The sequence below is a fragment of the Anolis carolinensis genome, unplaced genomic scaffold (genome assembly GCF_035594765.1).
Source record: "Anolis carolinensis isolate JA03-04 unplaced genomic scaffold, rAnoCar3.1.pri scaffold_12, whole genome shotgun sequence".
NCBI lineage: Eukaryota > Metazoa > Chordata > Lepidosauria > Squamata > Dactyloidae > Anolis > Anolis carolinensis.
This window is the reverse complement of record NW_026943823.1, coordinates 1,203,542-1,216,202: the sequence shown is the minus strand read 5'-3', so window position 1 is coordinate 1,216,202 and position 12,661 is coordinate 1,203,542. Positions and strand designations below refer to the sequence as shown.

At 44.4% G+C, this 12,661-nt stretch overlaps 1 protein-coding gene across 1 annotated transcript in view; it reads right to left on the bottom strand.

Annotated features, from left to right (window-relative positions):
* Positions 1-1,052: 1,052 nt before the first annotated feature.
* Positions 1,053-12,661, bottom strand: part of heph (hephaestin) — a 31,906-nt gene continuing 20,297 nt past the window's right edge. Inside the window, exons 10-21 of the mRNA XM_062963714.1 lie at positions 11,435-11,646; positions 10,000-10,141; positions 9,525-9,737; positions 9,150-9,363; positions 7,670-7,809; positions 7,363-7,494; positions 6,457-6,563; positions 4,797-5,022; positions 3,397-3,536; positions 2,992-3,154; positions 2,607-2,639; positions 1,053-2,458 (exon numbers count right to left, since the gene is read on the bottom strand). Of these exons, the coding sequence (XP_062819784.1) occupies positions 2,214-2,458; positions 2,607-2,639; positions 2,992-3,154; positions 3,397-3,536; positions 4,797-5,022; positions 6,457-6,563; positions 7,363-7,494; positions 7,670-7,809; positions 9,150-9,363; positions 9,525-9,737; positions 10,000-10,141; positions 11,435-11,646 (1,967 nt within the window). The 3' untranslated portion in view covers positions 1,053-2,213. The remainder of the gene's footprint in view (positions 2,459-2,606; positions 2,640-2,991; positions 3,155-3,396; positions 3,537-4,796; positions 5,023-6,456; positions 6,564-7,362; positions 7,495-7,669; positions 7,810-9,149; positions 9,364-9,524; positions 9,738-9,999; positions 10,142-11,434; positions 11,647-12,661) is intronic.

Genomic DNA, 12,661 nt, shown 5'->3' with positions numbered 1-12,661 from the left:
TCGTAAGGCTCTTCCCTTATTTCCGACGTTGGCGAACAAACAAATCAATTCCTTAGTTGCATCAGAATCTGGATTCGGTTCCTATCGCACCTGCCGCACTGTGAATGGTAAACGCCGAGCCCAACCGACACTCATTTGCATTGAAGCAATGCTTCCAGGCTTTCCATCCATGTGTGAATCTATCCTTTATTGAATCAGACAAAACTAATGTTTGTGAGGTTGGCGGCATCATTAAGCGCTTCCACCCCCTTCCGGCTCTTAATTATATAGCAACGCGATGAAGGCAGAGACTTCTGCATCTGCTAATGGAGCCAGGCTGTGTCCTACACTCCTTCCAAATCCGCATCCATATTCATGAGCCGATCCGGTCTCACTCCAGGCATTTTCGAGGTTTTAATCAAACGCTAAAAGGCTTCCGACATCGGTCGGAAACAGGTGGGAAAAGGCCTGGGTTGAGGCCAAGGAACTTTTACATTTGCAACGCACTTCTCAGCAGGCAGGTGCGGATTGGAGTCAAAATTTCTATGGAAATCCCGTACGGAGCAATTTATTGGAATCCTGTTTTCTTCGATAACAAGCCTAGGTTCTTTCCGAAGGCGGAAATCCTTTGCTTTTTAGGACAACGGGATGCAATTTCCCTTTGCAAAGCTGTTCCGGAATAGATGCTCGAGAAGCACTAGATCTGCAATTCAAGAAATGCATTGAATGTAACGCCATGGTGTTAAAAATACCGTTCTAATGGACATGTGGTCACAGCACATTCCACTGAAAGGCTTAACCGAGTGGAGATGTGGACCTGGAGGGACATTTGTCCATGTGACAGGCATGACAAGAATGGCACCATTTCTTGCGGCCACTTTGGGTAGATAAGGAAGTGCTAGACATGTGCAGGTTCTATTTGTCATATGTCTCTTTGTCATCCTTGCCATGTGGAGGTCATTGACTAGTTGCATCTGTGACCCACTGCTGTCTTGTCACGTATCTGTCTTGCTTTAGTCACCTTGCTATGGTTGTGAGCATATTTCTGTATATACTGATAGAAGAACTGTAAATCTGTATATATATATAAATATAATGTACGTTTGTAGGACTGAGTAAACAACAAAACCACTGAACCAAATCACACCAAATTTGGCCACAAAAGACACAGTCATCCAATCTATGTCTTTCAAACAAAACAAAACAAAACTATATAGAAAAATATAGTCCGAATTAGAGGATAAGGAAGAGCTATTTTTTCCCCCTGGCTGCTGGTCAGAAGGGTATTCCAGCTCACCAAACAAGGATTCCCATAAGAAGGAATCGGCCAGGCTTAGAGACTGCAAAACTATTCACTGCTATTCCACCTGGCCAACAAAGGATTCCCATAAGCCACAGCAACGTGTGGCCGGACACAGCTAGTACAGTATAAAAGTATACAATATAACCCGTTACTATTCAGGTCCTATTTCCATATCTCAGCCAATGTTTGTTTCCATTTATATTGTTTTCCCACTAATTTCTTGTATATGGAACCCATCAGGCCTTTCTCCTTTCCTAATTTCCACTTTTAAATTGGATCAAATTTTGTTTCTCCTTGTTTCTCAGCACAGCCTCCCGGTTCCTCCAGCGTTCCCGGGACAGAATCGGAGAAATTAGAGAACGAGGAAGAGCCGTTTTCAACCCTGGTTGCTGGTCAGAAGGGTAGGCCCTGCTCCCTTTAGGCCCCGCCCACTTCGTCTCCTAGCAACCCCTTCGGCCACAACGGCACTGGAGTACAGCCAGGGTTCAGGCTTTTGAGGCTGCAAAGCTATTTGCTGCTATTCCACCTGGCCAACAAAGAATTCCCATAAGCCACAGCAACACGTGGCCGGGCACAGCTAGTAGCTATATATAGAGCAATGACTGAAGAACAAAAAAATTCCAAAGGAGTTTGGATGAAAGCCAGAGCTCAAGTGTGCTTATTAAAGTGGTGAGTTTCAAAATAAGGTCAGAGGCTGGACTACAAAGCTCTGATAACCGTGATAAGGACTCTGCAATGTTTTGGACTGAATCCTAGCTGTTTTCTTTGAGGGACATTCAGCCCCATGCGCAGCTGGAGGGGGACGAGAGCGGACTGATTCACGTGAGAGTTTTGTGAGTTTACTTTATCCCCGCGACGACAGTTTCTTGCACAAACAGGATTGTTCTCATTGCAAAATGTGTGTTGGAGGCGACTCTTCTGGACGGAAGTCTCAGATCTCAGGGCTCTTTGTAGCCACCAGCTTGAATCCCTCGTCCAGGATGGACCTCCGGTTGCGTCTCAGCCTCCTCTGCCTTTCGCGGTGGATGATGATGCCCAGGAGGATGATGGCGATGAGGAAGAGGGCTATCCCAGCCACGGCCAAAAGGATAACGGTGGCCTCGACCTTCCCGTGTGCGAGTTTGGAGCCGAACAACACAACGTGGTCGGGGTCATCTCCGTCTTCAGGAGGCCTCGCTTGGAAGCAAAGAGCAAAGAGAGAGAAGGAAAAGTCAAAGGAAGAACCCAAAAGCTCAAGGAGAACCTCAACAGTAAGGATACGCTGGAGAAGGCATCTCACTAGGGTTCAGATAACAGGGAGACCAGGAAGAAAGGAAAGCCATACCTGCCACAGAACTGACATTCAGGCGCCTGGGGTCTGAAAAGAAAGAAACAACAGAATTAGGATTCTGAGAACAACCCTGAGTCAGACCAAAGGGTTTTCTATGTGGAGACAAGATGGTGCGGACGCATGTGATCTTTGCATCGGAGTCACGTTCAGCCCAGATCAGCGTCTCAGTTTCACTGGTACCTGATATTCAGTCAAAACCTTATTTCAGCCCAAACATCCAACCGGCTCAGTGGTAAAAGGTGCACAACTGCAAACAAGATTAATAAACGGATAAAACGGAGCCTTTTTTAAAAGTTAAGCTTGAACCAGCAGTGAGTGTGATCATGCCGGGCTAGGTGGTGAATCAGACCTGGGACCTGATATTGCCCTCCCTCCCTACCTGGCCTGGGCAAGACGGTGAAAAGGGTCTCCATGCCAGCATGGATGTGGTCGGCTACGTGGCAATGGAGGAGCCACGTCCCGGGATTGCTGGCCAGCATCTCCACCATTTCCAAGGTCCCCGGGAAGAGGTCCACCACGTCCGCCCTGTGGCTCTGGCCGCTCTGCCGAGATGGAAGGAAGGAAGGAAGGAAGGAAGGGAGAAGGAGCATGAGCTTTGAAACCGTGGTGCCCACCACTAAAACCCACACTAAGCATTTCCGTCACCGCAGTGGACCCACTTTGGGTTTCAGCCTGGACTTCCAAGGAGTGAAATGTGGAAGACAGTTCAGTACCTTGGACAGCTCCCTTTGTGTCCAGAGCAGACTCAGTCGGCTGTGTTCATTGAATAAAGAGAGCGCCTCACCCGGTAAATGAAGGTCTCCGCATGGAAGTGGACCGTGTGCACGTCAATCTCCTGGCCCATTCCCAGCAGGTACCAGTTCACCCAGTCACCGGCGTACATAGTCAGTCCAGGCAGGTTTGCATAGAGCCTCCCATTGATGGCTAAGGGAGGAAGGTAAATAAAAGGTTACACATCTCTTTGCTCCTAAGGCATCCACTTTCTAATCAAAACAAAGCCAGCCCCAAAGATACTCCTGGCATTTGCTTAAAAGATTATTACTATTACTATTATTATTAAAAGAGTTCCTCCTTCAAGTATCTATGGAATGCCTTGCCAGTTGAAATTCGAACTACCCGAGACCTACTTGCCTTTCGGAAAGCCAGTAAAACCTTTCTCTTCTGACAAGCCTTCGATGGGTGAAAACTTGGGGCTATGTCCGTTCTTATTGTTATTTAAAGCTAACTGTATTGTTTTATCTATCTTTGTGAACCGCTCCGAGCCAAATTGGGAGTAGCGGTATATAAGTCCAATAAACAAACAAACAAACAAACAAACAAATAAATAAATATGCTTTCCATCACCAACACACTTTGCATTGGGAGTGCCTGGTATTCTGAACAATCCTTGGAAGGATACCATTGTTATTTCTATTGGATACTATTGGATATTGTGTTTTATATGCCCGACCCCTTTTATCTCCAGTGGCTGATTCTGTATTATTACTCATTTGTTCTGATTTTATGTGTTTTATTGTATTTTTAAAATGTTTAAATTGTTTATTTGATTTATGTTATTACCGTTTTTGTTTTGATATTAGTTGTAATTGCTTTATTCTGTTTTGTTTTGGGCATCGCCCCATGTTAGCCGCCCTGAGTCCCTTCGGGGAGATGGTGGCGGGATAGAAAAATAAAGTATTATTATTACAGTAGAGTCTCACTTATCCAAGCTAAATGGGCCGGCAGAAGCTTTGATAAGCGAATATCTTGGATAATAAGGAGGGATTAAGGAAAAGCTTATTAAACATCAAATTAGGTTATTGTTTTACAAATTAAGCACCAAAATATCATGTTATACAAGAAATTTGACAGAAAAAGTAGTCCAATACGCAGTAATGTTATGTTGTAATTACTGTATTTACGAATTTAGCGCCAAAATATCATGATATATTGAAAACATTGACTACAAAAATGGCTTGGATAATCCAAAAGCTTGGATAAGCGAGGCTTGGATAAGTGAGACTCCACTGTATTTCTGTTACTAACTGGAAGTGTAGCCAAACTGTAATGTCAGATGTCTTCCCTTTATCCAAACATTCATTATAGCAAGTTCATTATTACACCTGCAGAAATATTACGATGTGTTAATTTTCACAATAAAATACATCTAACGGAACATAATCTGCAAGGACGCAAGCCGGCTACCGTGCATTTTGTTGCTTTCTGCAAACTCCTCTTTGTCCGCCCGGGAACGGTTCCGCTCTCCCTGGCCATGGTTCTTGACGTTCTCCTCCAGGTACCAGGACTGGTTTTCATCGAAGACCAAGAAGAGGAGGGCAAACTCCTTGCTGACGCCTCTCCGTCTCCCGCCCGAGTCCAGGGTCCCTTTGCGGCAGACCTTCAGGGGCCCAACGAGGCCGCTGAACAGGTCCTGGACGGGAAAGGATGCAGAACGGGAAGAAAACCCGTATGGTAAATCCACACTACCGTTTGCGAAACTGAAACAAGGGGCAGCCCATCTCCATGACATGTAGGGTTGGCAATGAGGAACCAGTTCTACCTCAATACCAAAGGAAAGTGTTGGTTTCAGCATCATCTACACAGGCAATTATTTGCAAAATAGACATCTTTGTGGAATAAACGATGCAGGTATTTCTGACTTTATGATGAGCCTATGCACCAAAACATGGGATTTTTGGTGGGCATCCTATTCTGTCTCCATAGTAGGAAAAGCTGTCTGATACCCAAACAGGGGATCTACTTATAATAAGGGATTCCTGCCAGCTTTCCAACTCTAAAAGAAAGGAAATCCACTCTAATAAGGGATAACTGGCAACCCTGGTCAACCTATATGGACCTCCGCCTGAGCTGAGACCTTTGGTCTCATTGGACTGGGTTGAGGCCAGTGTGTGTGTGTGTGTGTGTGTGTGTGTGTGTGTGTGTGTGTGTATATATATATATATATATATATATATATATATATATATATATAGGCTTTGTTAGAAGAAACGTTCTAGTAGTAGAAACTGGAGTAGACCCGGGAACCAGTAGTAAATGGCTTACTTCAGCTCACAGCCAGCCACTCTAAAACAACATCTGTATTTGATCGGTTTTCCTGGCTCTTATTGACCTACAACCAGCTACTTAGAATCGGCATCTAAGCAACATTTGTTCCCCCAACTTGGAAATTTATCTCTGACAAACTGAATTTATTTTCAACAAACTGAAGCGACTGCTGATTGATTGCAATTACAACCTGAGGAGTCCCAAAGAATTGCTCTAGTACTACAGAGACTTTGATTTGATTTGACTCCACGCCATATCTGAGTCAATCGTATTGTCTACTGATTTATTTAGTTTCACAGCATATTATCACATATCATTTTGGAGAGGTAGAATGTACACATACTGTGTTCTTAACAAAATTTAGTTGGAGTCTTGTAGATATTGTTCTACACTGAAAATGGCTCTTTGTAGCATTTAAATCTTTATACTCTGCAAGTTACTACTGTGTGTCATTACAGCTGATTGTATTTGATTATCATTTCTATTATTATTGTTAACATTATTGTGTATATGATGCTCTAATATACATATTGTCTTTCATGTTTTGAACCTTTATTGTGGTTACATATTTTTTAGAAGAAAGGTTCTGGCAGCTGCATGGATGGCGGATAGGCATTTCAGAGGCAAAGCACACCTTTGTTAGGGAACTAAAGTCATCTTTATCAGGAGAGCTCTGCTGAAGACAGGAGAGATAACTGGGACCTAATCAAGAATGAACATGAATTGACCTCTGCGTAGGGGTCCTCCTCAGATGATGCCATGTTTTCCCACTCTCTCGTAGTAGTGGACAACGGCTGACCTTCACAGGGTCCACTCCGGAATAGTAGATCCAAGAGACACAGGCGGAATCGTTTGGTCCTGGGCCGGATCTTGCAGGGACATCCCACTGGTAGGTTACAATCTCACCTGGGAGAACAAAGAGGGAGAATGGGACCCATGGATGTTTCTGATCTGACTTCACACAAACAAATGTACCTGAGTATAAAACCTTTCTCATGACGCTTTGCTCAAAAGAAGAGGAAAAGGAAGGAGGAGGAAAAGGAAAAGAAGAAGATGGAGAAGGACAAGAAAAAGGAGAAGAAGAATAAGGAGGAAATGGAGGAGGAAGAAGAGAAGGAGAAGAAGAAGAGGAAGGAGAAGGAGAAGGAGAAGAAGAAGAAGAAGAAGAAGAAGAAGAAGAAGAAGAAGAAGAAGGAGAAGAAGGAGAAGAAGGAGAAGAAGGAGATGGAGGAGATGGAGGAGATGGAGGAGGAGAAGCCACCCCGAGTCCCCTTTGGGGGAGATGGAGGCGGGATATAAAGTTATTATTATTATTATTATTATTATTATTATTATTAGGAAAAAGAGAAGAGGAAGAGGAAGAAGGAGGAGGAGGAAGAGAAGAAGAAGAAGGAGAAGAAGAAGGAGGAGGAGATGGAGGAGATGGAGGAGGAGAAGGAAAAAGACAAGAAGAAGAAGAGGAAGAAGGAGGAGGAACAGAAAGAGAAGAAGAAGAGGAAGGAGAAGGAGATGGCTGAGCAGAGTTACACATGGCACATGGCACATGACTGGGCATGGGTTTCTGCATCTGAGGCCTTGGTTCAGCCATGCAACATTGCCATTCAAGGGCGATGAATGCCTCACTCAACCCATCAGTTTTTGACGCCTGGGAATTCGCAACCAATGAGTCCAGAAGGTGAGAAGAGCCCACGCATTTCATGCTCACCTGGTTTTGTGGCTTCCGGGTCCGCACGACTCTTTTCCAAAACGCCATGGGCATGGATGGAGTACGGGCGGGTTGCGTTATTCCGGAACACAATGTTGAGGACGTCTCCCACTTCGGCCCAAAGGAAAGGACCTGGGAAGGAGGCAAAGAAGGGACTTCCTTCAGGAAAAGGACGGGTTTTCATCCCATGCCTGGCCAATGGGAATAGATACGGTGCTGGTCGAAAAACCACCAAATCAGAGAGTTTAAGAAGCAACGGGAGAAGAGACCCAACCTGAAGAACGTTCAGTTTGCTGCCCGTTCTCACCCAGAATCCCAAGGTGTTCCTCTCCATTGCGCCTCTCCTTCTGGGTCCGAAATGTCCCGTCGGTGTATTCTCTGTAAATGGCTTTCTTGTATTTGGAGCCCAGCAGACCGTTTCCGTGGCTCAGAAACACCTCACCGTACCTGCGGGTTTCAAAGCTCTATTCTGCATTATTGATGCCCCGTCAGCATTAATAAAACAACACAAAGTCTCAGCAGATGAAACGGGGCCCTTGCCCAGAACTTCACCCGAGGGAGCCTGATGTTCCATGGATGAGAACAAAGCCAAGATGAAAAGCCACAACAAGGATGGCTGGCGATCCCCATATTAATGGGATTTTAGTCTGAAAAGAACTCAACAAGGTGCTGAACTGCTTTCGTGATGAGCTTGATATAATTCAGACTGAATCCTAGGACTTCATCACATGGGATATGTAAAGTGTTTGGGATAGTTAGTTTTCTCTTAAGCTTCACAAAGCCCCGTTTGGAAATTAAACAGATGATTTCCTTATTCCATCACAACCTTCTCCTACTCTGCTTTCTTTAGGATTTATTTGTTTGATTTGCCATCACATAGTTTCCTCCCACTGTCCCTCCTCGTTGTCTTTCTTTTTTAAAAAAAACTTCTATCTTTGTAATCTCAGGAGTTCAATTTACAGCTCAAAAAACTCACAACATGTATAGAGAAATTATTGTTACATTGTTGAATTGACAACAGGAGAGAGAGGGGGGAATGAAGCTGTAGCTCTCTGCTAGCCTTTTGATAGGCAAAACAAAAGCCTGGCAGCACAGCAGGTGTTTCAGGGAGGCAATTGAGAAAATAGTAGGTAAGAGTTCAAAAGGACTTTTACAAAAAGGGAGATAACACAGGAAGAAGGGATTGTTGAAAGAGGGAGCTCAGAGACAAGCATAGGGGTTTTTTCCTGAATGTTTTTAATATCTTTGAATGTTCCCTATACCTTCTCAGTCCCAAATTGGGAAGAAAGGAATCAATACTGCCCAACTTGGCTCCTCTCTCTATAGTGATATTCTTATTATGTTTACAAACGGGCGAGGGGGAATTCCCATCACATGTTAAATTGGGCATCTTTACACATCTACTTGGGGAATTGAGGAATAACTCGCTTGCCAACCAACTTAGGGATTGTCAGGAAAACCCACACTTTAGAGATGGCAAGACACCTCTACACCACATTTGAAGCTTGAGTTGTGTGAAGGGCACTGTCAGTTGCAGTATTTTACGTGTGCAGAAACGCTTGTTTTATTGTGTGTGATGAAGTCCTTAGAAGTAGACCCTTAGATGGACAAGAAGACTGTAGGCAACTGTTCAGAGCTGGTGCAAGTATAAATTGATATAATTTCCAAGACTATGCTTATTCATAGTGGCTTTCCTTTCCTTCTGGAGCCCTGCAAAGTCAAAGGGGGGGGGGGAGGGTTGGACTAGATGCCCTTTGGGAATCCCTTCCAACTCTTTGTATCCTTACCTTTCTCCTGCAGATCTGTTGTGTCTCTCCAGCTCCCAGCTGCGGTCTGGAGCATAGTCCCACTCCACCTCTTCCGCCATGATGTAGAAGGTCCTCACCTTCTCATAAACCTGGTTGTCAAAAGGCGTCTCCTTCCCACACTGGCGGACGGAGTAACGGCCCTTCATCCCGGATTGATAGTGGTTGCTAGTCTGACAGTACACCTCAAAGGCTCCTAGAAGGGAGCACGGATAGACATGGACCCATAGCATTGAGACATGGCTGTCAAACGGCATTCATTCCACATGTAGAAACACCCAGAGATATCTAGAGAACATCTCATGAAGGTTTGGTTTGGGATGGAGAAATAGGAGGTCAATTAAAGCAAGCATTTACCTTCCTCATCCGGTTGCATGAGGGCCGTGGCAAAAGTGTGAGGAAAGAGGCTGGTTGTGTCTCGTCGCATCCCGTTCATCAGGATGGTGTTTCCCTGGAAGGCAATGCCATGGATGTCCGCTTCTCCTCCGAAGCCCAGAAGATGCCAGGAAACGGTCTCTCCTTTGCACACCTCGAGGAGGGGCAAATTGCTGTACACAAACCCATTTATGGCTTCCATGCGGAAAAGGGAAGAGGACATAATATCAGCTGGGAGTGTCATCAACAACAACAACATCATCATCATCCAAGGGTGTGTCTCCACTGTAGAATTAATGCAGTACAACACCACTTTAACTCCCATGGCTCAATCCTATGGCATCTTGGGAGTAGCACATTAGTGAGGAACCAGCCTTCTCAGGAAGAGAAAGGCAAATAGCTTGCAAAACTATGTGCCGTAAACCCAAATCTTCAGAAATGGGTGCACTGGGCCTACCATGCATCCTGTTGGACTCCTTGAAGACTTCATCCTCATGCATTGAGAAACGATTCAGAGTTTTCAGATTCGCATCCCGATACCAGCTGAGGTTTTCATCGAACATCCCGAATAAGAGATAAAACTCCTTATCAACACCTTTCTAGGACAACAAGAAGAGATCAGGGTTGTCAAAGGTTCAGGTTCACATGCACTAATAGTCTTCTTTCATGTTAGATCACCTCATCATGAAACATGAGGAGCATTACTAGAAAGGAAGACGGATGAACGGAGGCTGTCGAACTTTGGAAATATCAATAGATGACGTGACTAATTGGGAAAAACGAGAACGCTTGGGAAGATACAAGGGTGCTATCAACAAGTAGATCGACTCCATCAAGCACCCACAACCTTGACTTTGCAAGATCTCCCATTCAAATGTCAAGGTTGACTTGATGGCAAAGATCAACGATCATCTTGCTATACTGTCGCACCTCAGGATAGCTTCACCTTGCTATAAACACTAAACTGCACACAGGCTGAAGTCTTTTTAGTTTATTAGAAAATAGAAGATAAAAAGTTCTTTAAAAACAAAAGTAAAGTTCCAAAAGATCGTCACAAAATAAAGTTTTAGAGCATAATTCAAGCAATCACCAGCAATAAACAGAGTCCCATTAGAGCATGACAAAGTCCCAAGAACACGAACCCAAGAGCTGCAAGATAATCCAGAAAAACGAGAGCTTGCTTCTTGGTTGAACGAAAAGTTGCTTTGACAAAGGTTTGTCTCCAAACACATTGCTTTAATACCCTTTGCAAAGCATGAAAGCATTTCTCTGGCCTCTAACCTCCCTCTTGTTTGCAATTCTCACACTCCTCCGAACCCTGAATTCCAAACGGTCAGCTCGATCTAAGGAACCTGTTTCGTCAAGGTCAGCCTGCTCGTTAAGTTTGCTGAGCCTCATTATCAGACTGAGAATTGTCCTCCTTTTCTAAGTCCATTTGCACCTGGCTAGTTTCAGTATCACCAACATCATCCCTTGCTGTGAGAAAATGAACTTGCACTCTCTGTTCCTCATCTTCTACAACAGGGACATTTTGAACCTGATTGTGAACCTGAATCCCATCATCCCCATCAGAGTCAATCTGAGGTTCCAGCTGAGTCACAACATATACTCAATTCTAGCTGTTATTGTTTGCCTTCAAATCTGACTGGTGGAGACCCTTGGATTAACCAACAACAACAACAACAACATATCACCTTTCTTAATTCAAAGACCAAGAAGATAAGAGCTCAGGGTGGCAGGAGAAAAGACATATTATAATCCCACCATAGATCTCTCATGTTCCGCTTGAAGGTGTAGGATCTCAGCTTTTGGATGCCCAAAGACCCCTTTCTCCATTGGTTTCTGCAGAATCAGGATAATCCCTGAAAGAAAAATGGGTGAAGAGACCGTACCTGATGGTTCTCTTCGTCAAGAGTTCCCGGTCTGCAGACCAGCAAGGGCCCCACCAAACCGGCGTTGGTGTCTCTGGTGGGGTCCGTCGCAGAGGAGTACATCCAGGTCAGGCACGAGGGGTCCGTGTCGGTGGGCCCCACGTGTTGTGGCACCGTCCACCGGTACGTGAAGTTCCTCATGGGCCTCACCGCAGTGCCTTTATGGGACAACCCTGTGCAAGGAAAGGTGGGCATATGGCGGGTGCAGGTGGCTTTTCCGATACACGTGCCGGAGACTCAGCTTTTGCAGTTTAATAGAACCAATTAGGAAATGACATTTATAACCCAGGAACAAAAATTGTGTAATAATAATAATAATAATAATAATAATAATAATAATAATAATAATAAGTTTATTTATATCCCACCTCCATCTCCCCTGAAGGGGACTCGGGGCGGCTCACAGCAAAATCAGATACAAAACAATAATAAAATAAAATATGAAACATCAAAGAACAATAATAAAAACCAATAATAATATATACATTATATATATATATACATACACACACACATATATATATAATGTAATTCATAGGAAACCCTGTAAAAGCAGAACAAATAGTAAACTGATAAGGTTTAGGGATGATATGTGTTTTAATCTTGTCTAAAGGTGCACCTACACTGGAGAATCAATGCAGTTTGATCCCACTTTAACTCTCTTGGCTTAATGCTATGGGAACCTTGGGAGTCATCGTTTGGTGTCCAGAGAAGGGTCAATACCTTCAGGGCCGGGCCGTGGCGCAGCTGGTTAGTAGCCAGCTGCAATAAATCACTACTGACTGAGAGGTTGTAAGTTCGAGCCAGCTCAGGTCGGATTGAGCTCCCAACCATTATTAGCCTAGCTCGCTATTGACAAATGCAGCCTGAAAGACAGTTGCATCTGTCAAGTAGGAAATTTAGGTACCGCTTTATGCTGTGAGGCTAATTTAACTAATTTATGACTCCATCAAAACATCCAGCAGTGTGCGGAAGAATGAGGAAGTCCTCCATCAAGGACTCGGCGTCACAGTGGACGGTGAAGTGGCAGCTCCCCCTTGTGGCCAGAATTGAGCATACCCTCATGAAGCTGGAAAATGTTAAATTGCCTCTGTGTCTGTCTATATATGTTGTATGTCTAATAATGGCATTGAATGTTTGCCATGTATATCTGCATTGTGATCCGCCCTGAGTCCCCTTCGGGGTGAG